We start from the raw sequence: 13,308 nt of genomic DNA, 5'->3' as shown, positions 1-13,308 counted from the left end.
TGGGGGTGAATTTGTTCAATTAAAATGATCAGCGTTTACTTGATCACAGTGTGAAGTTAGGAGGATGTAACAGGGATATTTGTGAGGGCTGGGAATAACGTCCTGTGATCTGAGGAGTCATAGAACTTTCAATGCTGAGAAAAACGTCGAGGACAGGAGGACGGTGATGCATTATACCCGATTTTCACACTGCTGTCAGTTGGGATATGAAGGCCAAATTGTTTAGCAAGGACAGCAACATGGCAGGTACGACAACATTTAGAACGATGGTAGCCGCACGTCGTTTGAGTTGGAGGTGAATTGTAGGACAGGAATATGTGATATTTGCCATTACACTCTTTTTCTCGTTGAAAACTTCTGCTTTGAGAAGATCCCAGCCCGAGTTTGGGTGGTAAAAGGCTTTGTGCACTCGTTTATTCAGTGAGAATTGTAACTCTTCGATTGCATGATAGATCGGACACATCTGGATTTCACAGTCCTGAACGTCAAAGGGAAAACTTAACAGATTTAGATCGCAGTAAGTATGGAACAGACCACTGGGCATCCAGCCCGTGTTCCCATCATTGCTCATCGCGACGAAGCTACGCCTGTTCGCAAATGCGTCGCGACCATTGAGAGCGTTAGTGATATCCAAAAAAGGTAGCCATGTTTGATGATCCTGAAGCGGCAGGTAACGGATGCCTCCATAGTCTGTGAGGTTCCAGTTTGTCCTTTCGTCCTTCCAGTAAAATCGAAGATAACCATTAGTGACGATTTCCTGTTTGACATCATCCACGGATACGATAGTCAGGAGGTCAAAAAATCCTTTGACAATGATTGGTTTGCTCTGGTTTCTGACCGGACGAAGCTCCTGGCTGTAACGGTCTTGGCTGAATAAAGACTCTTTCAAGGCTTTGATATTTTCGTAAGATGATGAATTGTCTGACGATGATGTAACCTTAAAAACTGATACCAAAGCCAGACATACCATAATGCAATTGTTCTTATATGATATACATCCCATTACTGATGCGATAACCATACCAAGAGTATAAAATAAAAATTAGCTACGAATGTTGGATTGTACAAAAATGAACTGAAGAAATTATTCCCCTATTACAAATTTTACACCGTGGTTAAGACTATCAAATTTCACTTGAAGACAAATCGATTTCTGAAATCCACCTCTTTATTTAAAATAAAATATATCCACATTGTATGTGAAACACAAACGACCTACTTCACTGTCGTGTTTGTCGATGAAATATATTATATTAAAATGGTAGACTAAACCGGCGGAGAATAAATTAAATATTTATATAGATAACATATTTCATGACAGTTTTAACAGGCACCAATTACTCTTTACTTGATGAATCCATTGTGAATTTCCTTTTTATTCCCCCTGACCAGTCAAAGTATTGAAGTAAAATGATTGCAACCCCTTCACAACTAACAGCACCAACAAAGAACATAAACAAAAGAACATTACAATTAGCGTTTCGTGCTAAAACCTTTCTTTTTGTCGATTGAAGAAGGGTTTAGACCAAAATCCATACGCAGAATTCTATCTTGTTTTTTTCAACACAACTCTTTATATTAATATCTTAGGCCCGCAAGAGATAATTTAGTAATCACATAACGGTTGGATAGTTAAGGCATATGTTTTATATCCAGCCCGAATGCTTTTCACAGCATTAACCATAAGACCCACATTTGCTCGATATCTCAGCAGTTTTAGCGCGTCCATCACAGGGTGCAATGCTATTAACAAATTCCGAACATTGACGAAAAGCATTTTTAATGGATTATTGAACCAGAAAATTAACTTAACGCGACTCTAAACTTGCCAAAAAAAAAATAACAACTCATAAATCCGAGACTTCCTTTTTGAAGGTCTAGGAATAAAGAATTATGGATACGTTGGGGGTCATTTTAAATAATCGGTAGATGAAGCAAAAGTTTTCTGACTCGAATTTTACAAAAGCGTCTTGTCAGAGTGCGGCATGTAAAAGTTGATGCTTTTATCTTCCCCATTCGTTAATTGAAGCAAACATACAATCATTGTTCATTGACATCGACAAATTTGTTACACTAAGAACCTTCTTAGAGGGATATGCCGGTTCTAGAGGGATCTGTCCCAATTAGCCACGAGATCCTATTTATAGGATTGATCCTGATAAAATAATTTAGATTTTCTATAATATATATATTTTAAAAAAACAACTGACAAACAGCCGTATAGAGTATCACAGAAAACGCCAATGTACAAAGTCATCCATATTCATCAAACAATGGACCCCCTTCTACTTTATTATTAATTTTTAATTTTCGAAAATATCACTTTTAGAACCTTTGACGGCCATATCAGCTTGAATATTGTTTTCATCATAATATTGTGTACCGATTCTTAATATCGAAATGTAAGTTGTCGGGAGCTAAACAGTTCCTTATGAGCAAGGCACAAACACACTTTCCCAACAAGTAAGGTTCTAAAACATCTGAGTGAAAAAAGTTCGGGAACTTATGGGCTTGTTTCAATCAAAAATTGAAATCAAAACAAAGCAAAAAAAAAAAAAAAACAAAACAAAAAAACGTTTGTCTTAAAAGAGAGAAATCTAAACAAGAGAGCAGAATGAAAAGTATTTGATTAAGATCAAAGTAACTTATATTGTTTTAATTGACATTTTTTTTTTGTTTTACTGTTTTACTAATGAATTATTTAATCCCCATTTAATCAAGTTTTACTGATTACACGAAGTTCCTATTTTGACACGAATTTCCTATTTTGACGATTCTACTCAGTCTCAAATCAAACCAATCGCTACAATTACAATACAATTTACATCGTTGTGTCCTGTGCATGAATTATTTGTTTTAACTTTCAACTCGGTGGTCGTGGTTATAACTAGACAAACCGAGGGCGACCTTGTACATTAGTCAATGAGTCAGTTATTATAGTCCTCCATCCACTCCTCCTCCTCCGCATTTGCATAACCTCAAGACCACTACAACAACCGCTCCTCCACCTCCTCATTCTACTATTACGACTACTACTACTACTACTACTAATACTACTACTATTACTACCACCACCACCATCACCACTACTACTGCTACTACTACTATTATTATTATTATTATTATCATCATCATCATTATTATTATTATTATTATTATTATTATTATTATTATTATTATTATTATTATTATTATTATTATTATTATTATAACTGTTATTTTAGTGTTATCAGTCTAATACCAGTATATATGAATGTAATAAGATACATTATTGATACAAATATCCCCTTTATACACAGTTATTTTTATTAATATAATTTCGGAGAGTTATGTCAAATTTGCGTTATTATACTGTTACTGTTAGTTTGAATTTCTCCCAGATGTCATCCCTGCCACCTGTCGTAAACACTCAATGCGTAAGCCTCTTGAATATTATTATAATCAACTAATGTCAATATGTTATAGCGACTCCACTTGCTACAATTAACACACTATTCACAACAATAAAATAATGGAAAGGGCCATTTGAAAATCGAAAACGTCCAATATAAATATTTATCTGAACAAGTGTGTTTGAAAGGTCCCGGACAAAGTATGAAAGATAAATACATTAAAAAAAATCATCTCAAAAAATCACTCTACCTTGACTGGGGATCGAACCTCGGACCTTCTGATTACCGGCCAGATGAACTACCAGTACAGATGCTCCCAATAGTTGGGACAATTTTAATTGTACCTGTATTCTTCACAAGGATACGCGTTTACGACGTGAACCCTCGCTTGCATCACAAAGCACAAACATTGAACATGAGAGGACGAGGACGAAGATATTTGAGTTGCTCCAACTTTATTTAATTTTTCTTAATATAAATATTGGTAAAGGCTTCAACAGCCGTGACGTCACTTTCCTCGTAATGACGCATAGTAATTTAGTAACTGGTTCTAATCTATCGGAACAATGGCGGACGCCCTTATTAAATACTTCTCCGACAAGCATAAAAGTGTATCTAGAGGAGAGAAACATTATAAATCTGATCTTGTTTTGACTATTATACATTCTGATCACATGATGTTTCATAAAGTTCTAGCCAGCTCGACGAATAAAAAGTACCGATTTTCTTTATTTAGAACCAAGCTGCTCGTTGCTGGGCGGACGTGACATCAGACTATTGAATATTTGTCAAATTCTTTCCATTCTACATGATTTTAAGTGTGATTTGACTGAGTGGGACTTTTGACCTCCGGTAGTGGGCAGGAGGTCACTTGCTGTGTCTTCTATCCCACTGTATCTGTTTTCTGAGTTGGTTTCTGTCTGTCTTGGAATGGGATTGCTTGGTTTTGCTCTGGCCCTTGCCGAAGTCCTTGGCTGAGAGGGAAACAGTCAAATGCATAGTGTTAGTTTGGGGAGGTGATATTTTTTCCTTGTACGTCATCTCTCTGGTATTTTTGTTTTGAACATTTCTTGTAAACCTTTGCGTGTGTTCGTCTCAGTGAGATCCTGTGCTGGTGTCTGTATGACACTTTTAGGTGATCTCAATCTAAGTACATTGATGGTATGCTCTTGGAATCTATATCTGTTCTCTATATAAACAAATTCCCCTTGTCTTAATTTTTCTTGGGTAATAATGGTCTTAATGGTAATTCTAGAACTGTTTGACTCTCTCATTTTTTTCTATTATACTTGCGCGGATATGACCTGTGTCCGCCGTACAACCCATAAAACAAAAAACAAACAAAAACATGTGTGATTTGAGATGATGCATTAAATGCTACTGCATTTAGTGCTAATTGCTGTGATGATGATAATAATGATGGCAATGATGATAAATAATAATAATAATAATAATAATAATAATAATAATAATAATAATAATAATAATAATAATAATAATAATAATAATAATAATAATAATAAGAAGAAGAAGAAGAAGAAGACGAAGAAGAAGATGATGATGATGATGATGCGGATGATGGCGGTGTTGTAAGTGACAATAATGATGATAGTTTGTTTTTATCAAAAGCCCAGTAGTCATCTGACATTATAGTCCTGTTACGAAGTTATAATTGACGAGCTTCCCAACCAAATGGTAGCAAACAATGCTAATGTCCATCCAACACTTAAAAAAAATAAATAAAAAAGCAAAAAAAAAAAAAAAAAAAAAAAAAAAAAAAAAAAAAAAAAAAAAAAAAATGACGGGATAGACCTCGACTCCTCAGGGTTTATGAACCAGATAATGATTCGGAATCGCCAATGCTGTTCCAATTTCATGCTTCAGGCAAGTCAAACCGTCCCCTTCTCCAACCAACAGCTCGCTACTCCATATTATGGAGTTGCTTCAAATCAATGAATAAACACCAAATTGCTGTATTTTAATCGTGTACAGTTCCGGGTTCCACGAAACAATGCAAGCATTTTAAGAGCCTCACGATTTCATCAAACATTTCCCAAAGCAAATAACAGTGACGTGTGCAAACAAATAAAATTAAAAAAGAAAGCAATCCCACCCCAAAAATAAAAACTCAACTATAAATGTAATAAATAAAAAAACAACAAAATATATACAGCCCCCAAAGACAAAAACAATATATATATATATAGTCTTGAAAGAAAGGAAACAGAACACTTCTTTATCATGGTTGGATCTTGAATGAGAAATTGTTAGTTTTTAGTCAAAGCTCAACATAATATGGTATGACAAACTTCTTGTCAGTAATTATAATTACATACTATAATGGGAATGATGATGATGATGATGATAATAATGGTGATGATGATGGTGATGACGATGGTCATATTCCTCTCTCTCTCTCTCTCTCTCTCTCTCTCTCTCTCTCTCTCTCTCTCTCACACACCACCCCTCCTGTATGTATGTATATTATAAATATAAAGGAGCAAATCAAAGACAACGACAATCTTATAAAATCTCTCTCTCTCTCTCTCTCCTCTCCTCTCTCTCTCTCTCTCTCTCTCTTCTCTCTATATATATATATATATATATATATATATATATATATATATATACACACACACTCTTTCTCTAGCTCTCTATTCTCACTTGATCACTCTCTCTCTCTATCCTTTTTATCGTTCCACTTTTATTCTTAGTTAGATTTATATTCAATAGCCATCAGAATTTATTATAAACCACAAAAACATTAAACATATCAGTGTTCACTTCAAACATTAAGTTTAAAAGAAAAGCTTAATAGAAAATTACTCTGAACCAAATTACACCAATATTTTTAAAAAAATCAAATATAAGTATAAAGATACAAATATATTAAGCTCTACAAAATTTCAACCTACCAAAAATGGATAAACTTGAAATTTCGTGTTGGTAGAAATAGAAAATAATCTTGTATCAAATGGCTATTGCTTTGCCATTCTCTGAAAAAAGACATTTTTAATATTTTATAAAAAAAAAACAACAAAAAACAAAAGAAACACAAACAACCCCCCCCCCCAAAAAAAAAAAAAACCAAAAAAAAACAACAAAAAAACCCCAAACAAACTCGAAGAAGACTTCCCCAGGTTTTAAAGTTTTGGAAAAGATGAGGCTCATTTTAATCGACCGATATTTATTGAAGGACGAGTTTTATGGCCAAAATTTTTGAAATTATGTATTTTTTTTCAGAGTGTGGCAGTGCTAAGGAGTGTAAATTAAGGAATACGTATGGTATAGGCAAAATAAAAAGAATGTTGAGCAGGCTGAGACTGTGGACCATATGAATAATATGTGAGACGAGGCAAATAAGGCGCTATTACTATTACATTTTCCACAAAGACAACACTGTTAGATACGTGGCACTTACTCTTTTTACGCCCAAGTAACGTATATTTCAATAGATCGATATTTGAAGGACGAGTTTTATGGCCAAAATTTTAGAAGTTATGTTTTATTTTTTTTCAGGAGTCTAAATTAAGATATACTGAAGCATGGGCAAAATATAATGAATGGTGAGCAGGCTGAGGCTTAAAAATATCGAGCAAAAACGAAGAAAACCAGAGCTTTTAATATTAAGCAATATCCACTAAATGTACCCAAAGTGCTTTACATGGGGACCAAGCGAGCAGCAATACTTATCATGTAGGGACAAGACATGACGCTTGTTAAGGCGCTGTTATAATTCTTTTTCGATACACACAACAATGTTACCCCGCAAGGTACTCGTTTTTTATATCTGAGTATAGATGGACAAAGTGAGAAAAGAGCCTATTTAATTTCAAGGACTCAACTTTGCGCCGCGAACAGCGACACACAAACAATAGACCTACAAATCGCAAGTCGTGTGTCATAGCCATGAACCACTAGCTGTAGGACAATTTTTAAAAAAAAGGTATTTATGTATTTTTCTCCTGTCGTAGTAACTTTTATTCAAAACATAGGGTGAGATGTACATTTTTATACAGATAATGACAGTCTAAGTTTAAGGCAGCGTGCCAGGGAAAAAAAATACAAAACAAAACAAAAAATATATAAAACACTTGGCGCGACTCTTATGGCGACCCAAAAGGAGGGTTATCACTCTAAGAAATATGTAGCAGTAAAACTTTTTAAAAAAAAAAACGACAATAAAAATCAAGTAAATAAAATAAAAAACCCCAAACGAATGATTTTCATACACTCTGATCTGGCAGTTATCAGCGATACATCCTATAAAGAACGTTAGAAATTGTTAGAAATTCGGGATTTCAGTTGTCGGCACACTTGGTGGTCAAAATTGTTTTATCTCGTTTTCGTCACATGTGTATTGTAACAGTGGCAGATATATGTGTCAGTGCATGACATAATCAGTCGGAAGGTGAAAATTTTGGATTTGCATATTTTTGAATTTTCTGAAAGAATATGCTCTCCATAGCATTTAAATCTTTATTTGAAGTAAATCGGATGATTTTTCAAGAAGTTATGGTCAGATGTATTGGAAAGGTATCCTGCAACTTTTCTCAAATTTCCTACTGTTTCAACTTGACTAGCTATAAAAATATTTAGAAGTGAAATTAAGCTTTGATATTTACGGAAGATGTAGAAAAGGGTTGATTTAACAAGGACTCATTTTTGAAGAAAAAAATGACCTTCTAACTAAACTTGGCAAAATCTCAGTTCAAACATTTTCACCATCCGACTGATTTTGTCATTCACTGTGACATATTTAGATTAACTATAAAAAGAGTTGATAAAATAGTGGGAATGTGTAGATGTGGAAAAATGAGTCAATCATATATTGCGTATATTATATTAAACACGAGCTGACCACGTGACGCTATATGGTTGAATGTCTCTTGTTATTTGCCTTTCTCCTTGAAGTAGTCCGCTGTGAAATAAACAAGAAATTAGGAGATAACGTTAAAACAAGGCGCAAGGATGGGGCAATAAAAAAATATAACTGAAAAAAAATAATACAATAGAATCCTAAATCAAATCCCCGCATTCAGGATAGTGAGCATTGTCCCTTAAATTTAAAAGGACTTGGATTGCTGAAAAAGCGCTTTGAGCACGTTTAGTGGATATTGCGCTATATTTTAATTCAGATCATGTTTACGATAAAGACTCAATTTTCTTCTTCGATTTCATTCCGGGACGATAATAAGTGGTCAGTCGTCTCAAATCGGTATTATATTTGGAGATCGTCGCCATCGTTAACTTATAGCCCGACACTATTTTTTTAGGTTTGTGAAACGCTTATTGAGTTGTCGTCAGTTGGTGCTCAAGAAAACAAGTGATCCTATTGGTTGGACTAATGAACCAACTCACAATTTGTATTATTTCGTGGCAAAAGACTTGTCTTTTGACGTAATATTTTTGTAAGTGTTAGGCTATAAGTTTACGAAGGGTAGATGCTACAAAAAGGGATTTGGACGTTTAAATGACAAGAGATGTGAATTTTTAGTATTTCCCACAAATTAAAAAAAAAAAACAACAAACAAAAACAGTATTCATCATTCTCAATAAGCCACGGTAGCCATCATAGAGGGTTATATATTATATATATTATGACCAAACTAATATTAATTTTGGAATTGTAAACTCAACTTCTCAACTTTTAGCATCTCTTAACCACCCCCGACAAAACACTATTTGTGGTGGATGGCAGATCGATGTGGTGCGCACAAGTGGCCACATTTTTAAACCAAATTATGTCCATCCAACTTACCTAGTTTTTCGACTGCTTCCACACAGACGCTAGGGAACATACTCTCTGTATAGGTGGCGATGATAAGTAGTGTGGTTGTTTTCACTAAGACTAGACCCCTCTTGTTCTGGAGTAGATATGGGTAAGAAGAAAAAAACACGGTCATTTCATTGTAACATAATATAATACCGCCGCAAACTGACAAAACACGTTTTAAAAATATTTTGGCCAGAAAATGTTTACCTCAATCTTCGATCGATTATAATGTGATGACTCCAAACTCCTTGACAAGTCTTAATTCGGACACGGTTGGAAGTCTCAGGTTTGAGATTTATGAACAAGTTGTGGATTATCTTAGTTCATCCGTATTCGAAGCAAAACTATTCTGGCCAAAATGAAACAAAGGTGTTTAGTCAGTTTACTGCCGAGTTGAATGCGATAAACTCGCAAAATCTCCTAGTGAAAGCACAATAATATAGAATATTGTCCCACTCATCCTTCATTAACATTAAAAACGAATTTTACCTTGAATGCCTTAAGAATTAGATGCAGGGAGTACATTTATCAGATTTATTTTCCCCTTATATTGGATATTGAGGAAAGTTGAATTGAGTATAGTATATAACTGAACTTGAATCTAATTTATGAATGGATAATGAGAAGGGTGTGTCTGATTCTTCATGTCATCACTAACGACGATTCGGATAAATATGCAGACCCACCGATCATATATATTCGACGTGGTTTTCATTTATTTTGCATTTACCGAGACTTTCTATTTGATTGATATGAAAGTAAAAAATTAAAAACAATATTAACCACTTGTTTACTTCTCAAAGTGTATTTTTAAAAACATAGAATAAATCCATCGACGGTAATTTCGTTTACTTATCGGTGAGTCTGTGAGATGAAATTTGGATAAAATCAAGATTTCAAGAAATCAAGAATAAAATCATTCTGGTATAAACCATGTGTTTTGCAGAGGAACAAGACGACAAACTTCCCTCTTCATAATATCCCATAATATGTTCTCGTTGGATTTATGTAAGGACTGACTGTAGCCACACCATTGTCTAAAATGATTAATCTCTTTAAATTGTATGCGTAATTTAAACCGTGTGCGATGATGCATTTTCATTCATAAAATCTGTTGCGTTGAACAACATGAACAACGTATAACAAGGGATGTTTTTAGTCTTCCATAGTCACCCTCCAAAATACCACAGAACCATATCCCCTGTTTCTGATCCGAATGATGTTTCTTGATGAAAATGTTCACCCTTTTTTCTGAAACAAATGTTTCATTAGCTGAATCAGTCTCAAACTTTGACTCGTCAGAAAAGAAGACCGAAGTCACATTGTTCCTGAGGCCACCGAACATGTTTAGGTGCCCAATTAAAACGGTTTGTCCTGCGCAAATCTGTAAATAAACGTCTTATTCCAATAGATAGCACCCGGCGTCTAATAATGAATCAGCTAATACAAGACTCTCCAGCTGTTAAAAAAGGATTTACTTGGTGTCGTTGCACATCACCGACATCTTCTATGGTTGTTTTCTTTGGACTACCAGTTCCTCATTTAATTTGTCCTCGGCTCGACAAGATTCATTTACTCCATGATTAATTTGTAAATAGCATTTCATGATATTATACGAAACCTAAGTGAAATACTGCAATAGACACCCCAGCATGTACATTATGTCCAATCTAACGAGCACGTTCCTCAAGACTCACGTCCTGGCATGATTTTAGTTGGCGACGGTGTACTCACTAAGCATTAAGGGGGAAAAAACCCCAGTAAAAACAGCTCTTGATATTGCTGATAATATTTTATCGAAGCATGCGGCGTGCCACATTTGTTTCAGTTTGGTTATAGATAGTATGCAGATGACGTCACTCAGGCCTTTGTTATTGTTTTTGCCATCCGCGTTTGTGAGTTGTTCTCACTAAACTGTATTAACCAGACTATAAAAGTTCATGGTTACACAGAGTTTGTGTGTTGGTCCGTTATACTTCCGGATGGCAATGTTGTGAACTCCTTGGCCAAGCGCATTCTATCTATTGAATGTGTAAAGTGGTTTAAAATCAAATCATTTAAGGGCCTTCAGTTTCCTCTGGCATTGTTTTCACTAGAATTAATATCTACCTCCGCACATTTTTGTATTGTCGAAATTTCGGTTTTTCAAATAAGTATTGGATCTTTTGATTTAATGTAAAGACAGGGAAAATGATTCAATGAATAGACAATAAATTAACGTATATAGAAGATATAAGAAGATATAAAGGAGGCACTAGACGTCTAGGTGTGAGCTTACTTTTGCACATGATTATATTTCTATGTAAAAAAGATAAAACGTGATGTCAGAGTACAGTAAATACAAATCCCGCATGCCAAGGGGTAGATTACTAGAAAGTTTCTTTATTCATTTCCATTGGTCAATGTGTTTGAAGCGTCTGATTCATGGCAAGCTATAATGCCATACATTATAGTGCACTCCGCTTTGATGTCGAGTTGTCGTCTTTAAAGTTATGAAAATGTGTAAAACAAAAGGGGAAAAGAAAAAAAATAATGGCTTTTCGAAGACTGATAACGAGAGAGAGAGAGGAGAGGAGGAGAGAAGACGGAGAAAAAAAAAAAAAAAAAAAAAAAAAAAAAAAAAAAAAAAAAAAAAAAAGAAGAGAGAGAGAGAGAAGGGAAGAGAAAAGAAAAAAAGAAAAGAAAGGGGAGAGAGAGAAGAGGAGAAGAGAGAGAGGGGAGAGAGAGAGGATAGATATATAGATAGACGATAGAAGTTTTATAGATAGAGATAATAGATAGATAGATAGATAGATAGATAGATAGATAGATAGATAGATAGAGAGAAATGTGTGAGAGGGATAGAGAACTGTATTCAAATTAAAAACAAAACACAAAAAAATAAAAAACAGCAACAAAAACAAAACAAAACAAAAACCCAGAACAAAAAAAAACACACACACACACACACACAAACACACACACACACACACACACACACACACACACAAAAACAACAAAAAACAAATAAACAAACACAATCACACACATAAAGGGAAAAGTACAAAACGAAACAAGAAAACATACTTACACATTTAGCATATATAGAATTTTTGTCAGCACGGGGCACATTTTTATGTTTGTCGTTTAAAGTATATTCCTTCTTCTCGGGTCTGGGGTGGGTTCTTGAAGGCATCAAGTAGTAAGGACACTTGGTCTGGATAAAGCTGGGATGGACAAAAATATTTTGAAAATAACTTGTTACTTATGAATATTGCAACCAGAATTCTAAAAGCTTTTAATCACAAATGTTTGATTGGCTATGCGGTCATTTTGGTATGACACTTGTCTCCGGATCGGGAGCTCCTAGGTTTGAGTCCCGCTCTGGGCGGTACATAGTTACGTCCTTGGAAAAGACTCTTTACTCACATTTTTCTCACCATACTCAGGTGTAAAATGAGTACCTGGCCGTTAACAGCATTGTCTCTATCGGAAAAAAAATTGTATTACCCTCTAACAGCCGTATGTTCGTCCTAATGTTAAGTGTTGTTGTTGCCTAGGGGCCCCTTGCATATAATTGCTCCAGTTTTTTTTTCTCTTCTCGTTACTAATCTACGTGATGTTTCGAAGGCAAGGTGTCGAAAACAAAGAATCCAAGCAGTCGATGGAATTAGTGACACTAGACGTAGCCATCTTTAATTATAGCCTGAAATGACCAAAAAATGGGCGTCAAAATGCCCGTCTTTTGCCACAAAAGAAAAAAATCGTGAGTTGTATTCAATAGTTCAACCAATGGGACCACTTGTTTCCATGAGCTCTCAACGACAACTCACTAGGCGTGCAAAAACCCAAAAAATGACGTCAAACTGCCAGTCTTTTTGGGTTTCAGATCAGGACATAACTTAACGATGGTACGCTTTAGACGCCCTTTCTAATAATTTCGTAATGCTTTGACGTTACTCCCTGAGTGTTTGAGTAGAAACGTGCCGATGACAAAAGGGAATAAAATTTTCGGCGGCGATGGGGTCCCGAACCCGGATCGTGGATAGCTCAACGGTAGGTCACGATCTCCCCGGGAAAAGGGGGGGTTGTTACCAGTAAGGTCCGGGGCGAGCCCCCCTCGCCCCCCAAGTTTTTAATTTTTGTTGTTTTTCCTTTTAC

General features: G+C 35.2%; 2 protein-coding genes and 1 pseudogene across 3 annotated transcripts in view; 1 reads left to right on the top strand and 2 right to left on the bottom strand.

Moving 5' to 3' along the window:
* LOC144968375 (profilin-4-like) overlaps positions 1-13,308 on the top strand; it is a 69,940-nt gene that overhangs the window by 27,038 nt on the left and 29,594 nt on the right. The gene's annotated exons all lie outside the window — the stretch shown is intronic.
* Positions 185-1,769, bottom strand: LOC144969341 (acetylcholine receptor subunit delta-like). Its single transcript, XM_078908451.1, has one exon. It carries the CDS (start codon positions 1,019-1,021, stop codon positions 185-187), a length of 837 nt encoding a protein of 278 aa, XP_078764577.1. The 5' UTR covers positions 1,022-1,769.
* LOC144969340 (profilin-4-like) overlaps positions 5,987-13,308 on the bottom strand; it is an 8,151-nt pseudogene continuing 829 nt past the window's right edge. Inside the window, exons 2-4 of the transcript XR_013644749.1 lie at positions 12,239-12,374; positions 9,154-9,259; positions 5,987-8,313 (exon numbers count right to left, since the gene is read on the bottom strand). The product of XR_013644749.1 is annotated as a profilin-4-like (transcript). The remainder of the gene's footprint in view (positions 8,314-9,153; positions 9,260-12,238; positions 12,375-13,308) is intronic.

This window comes from Berghia stephanieae, chromosome 3 (genome assembly GCF_034508935.2).
Source record: "Berghia stephanieae isolate SIO BIC M18660-M18661 chromosome 3, UCSD_Bste_1.3, whole genome shotgun sequence".
In the NCBI taxonomy this organism is placed as follows: domain Eukaryota; kingdom Metazoa; phylum Mollusca; class Gastropoda; order Nudibranchia; family Aeolidiidae; genus Berghia; species Berghia stephanieae.
Note: the sequence above shows the minus strand (reverse complement) of the source record. Positions and strands in the feature narration are given on the sequence as shown.

What these genes read in the sequence shown, in the direction of transcription:
- LOC144969341 (XM_078908451.1), bottom strand. Translation starts at nt 1,021, where the DNA reads ATGGTTATCGCATCAGTAATGGGATGTATATCATATAAGAACAATTGC.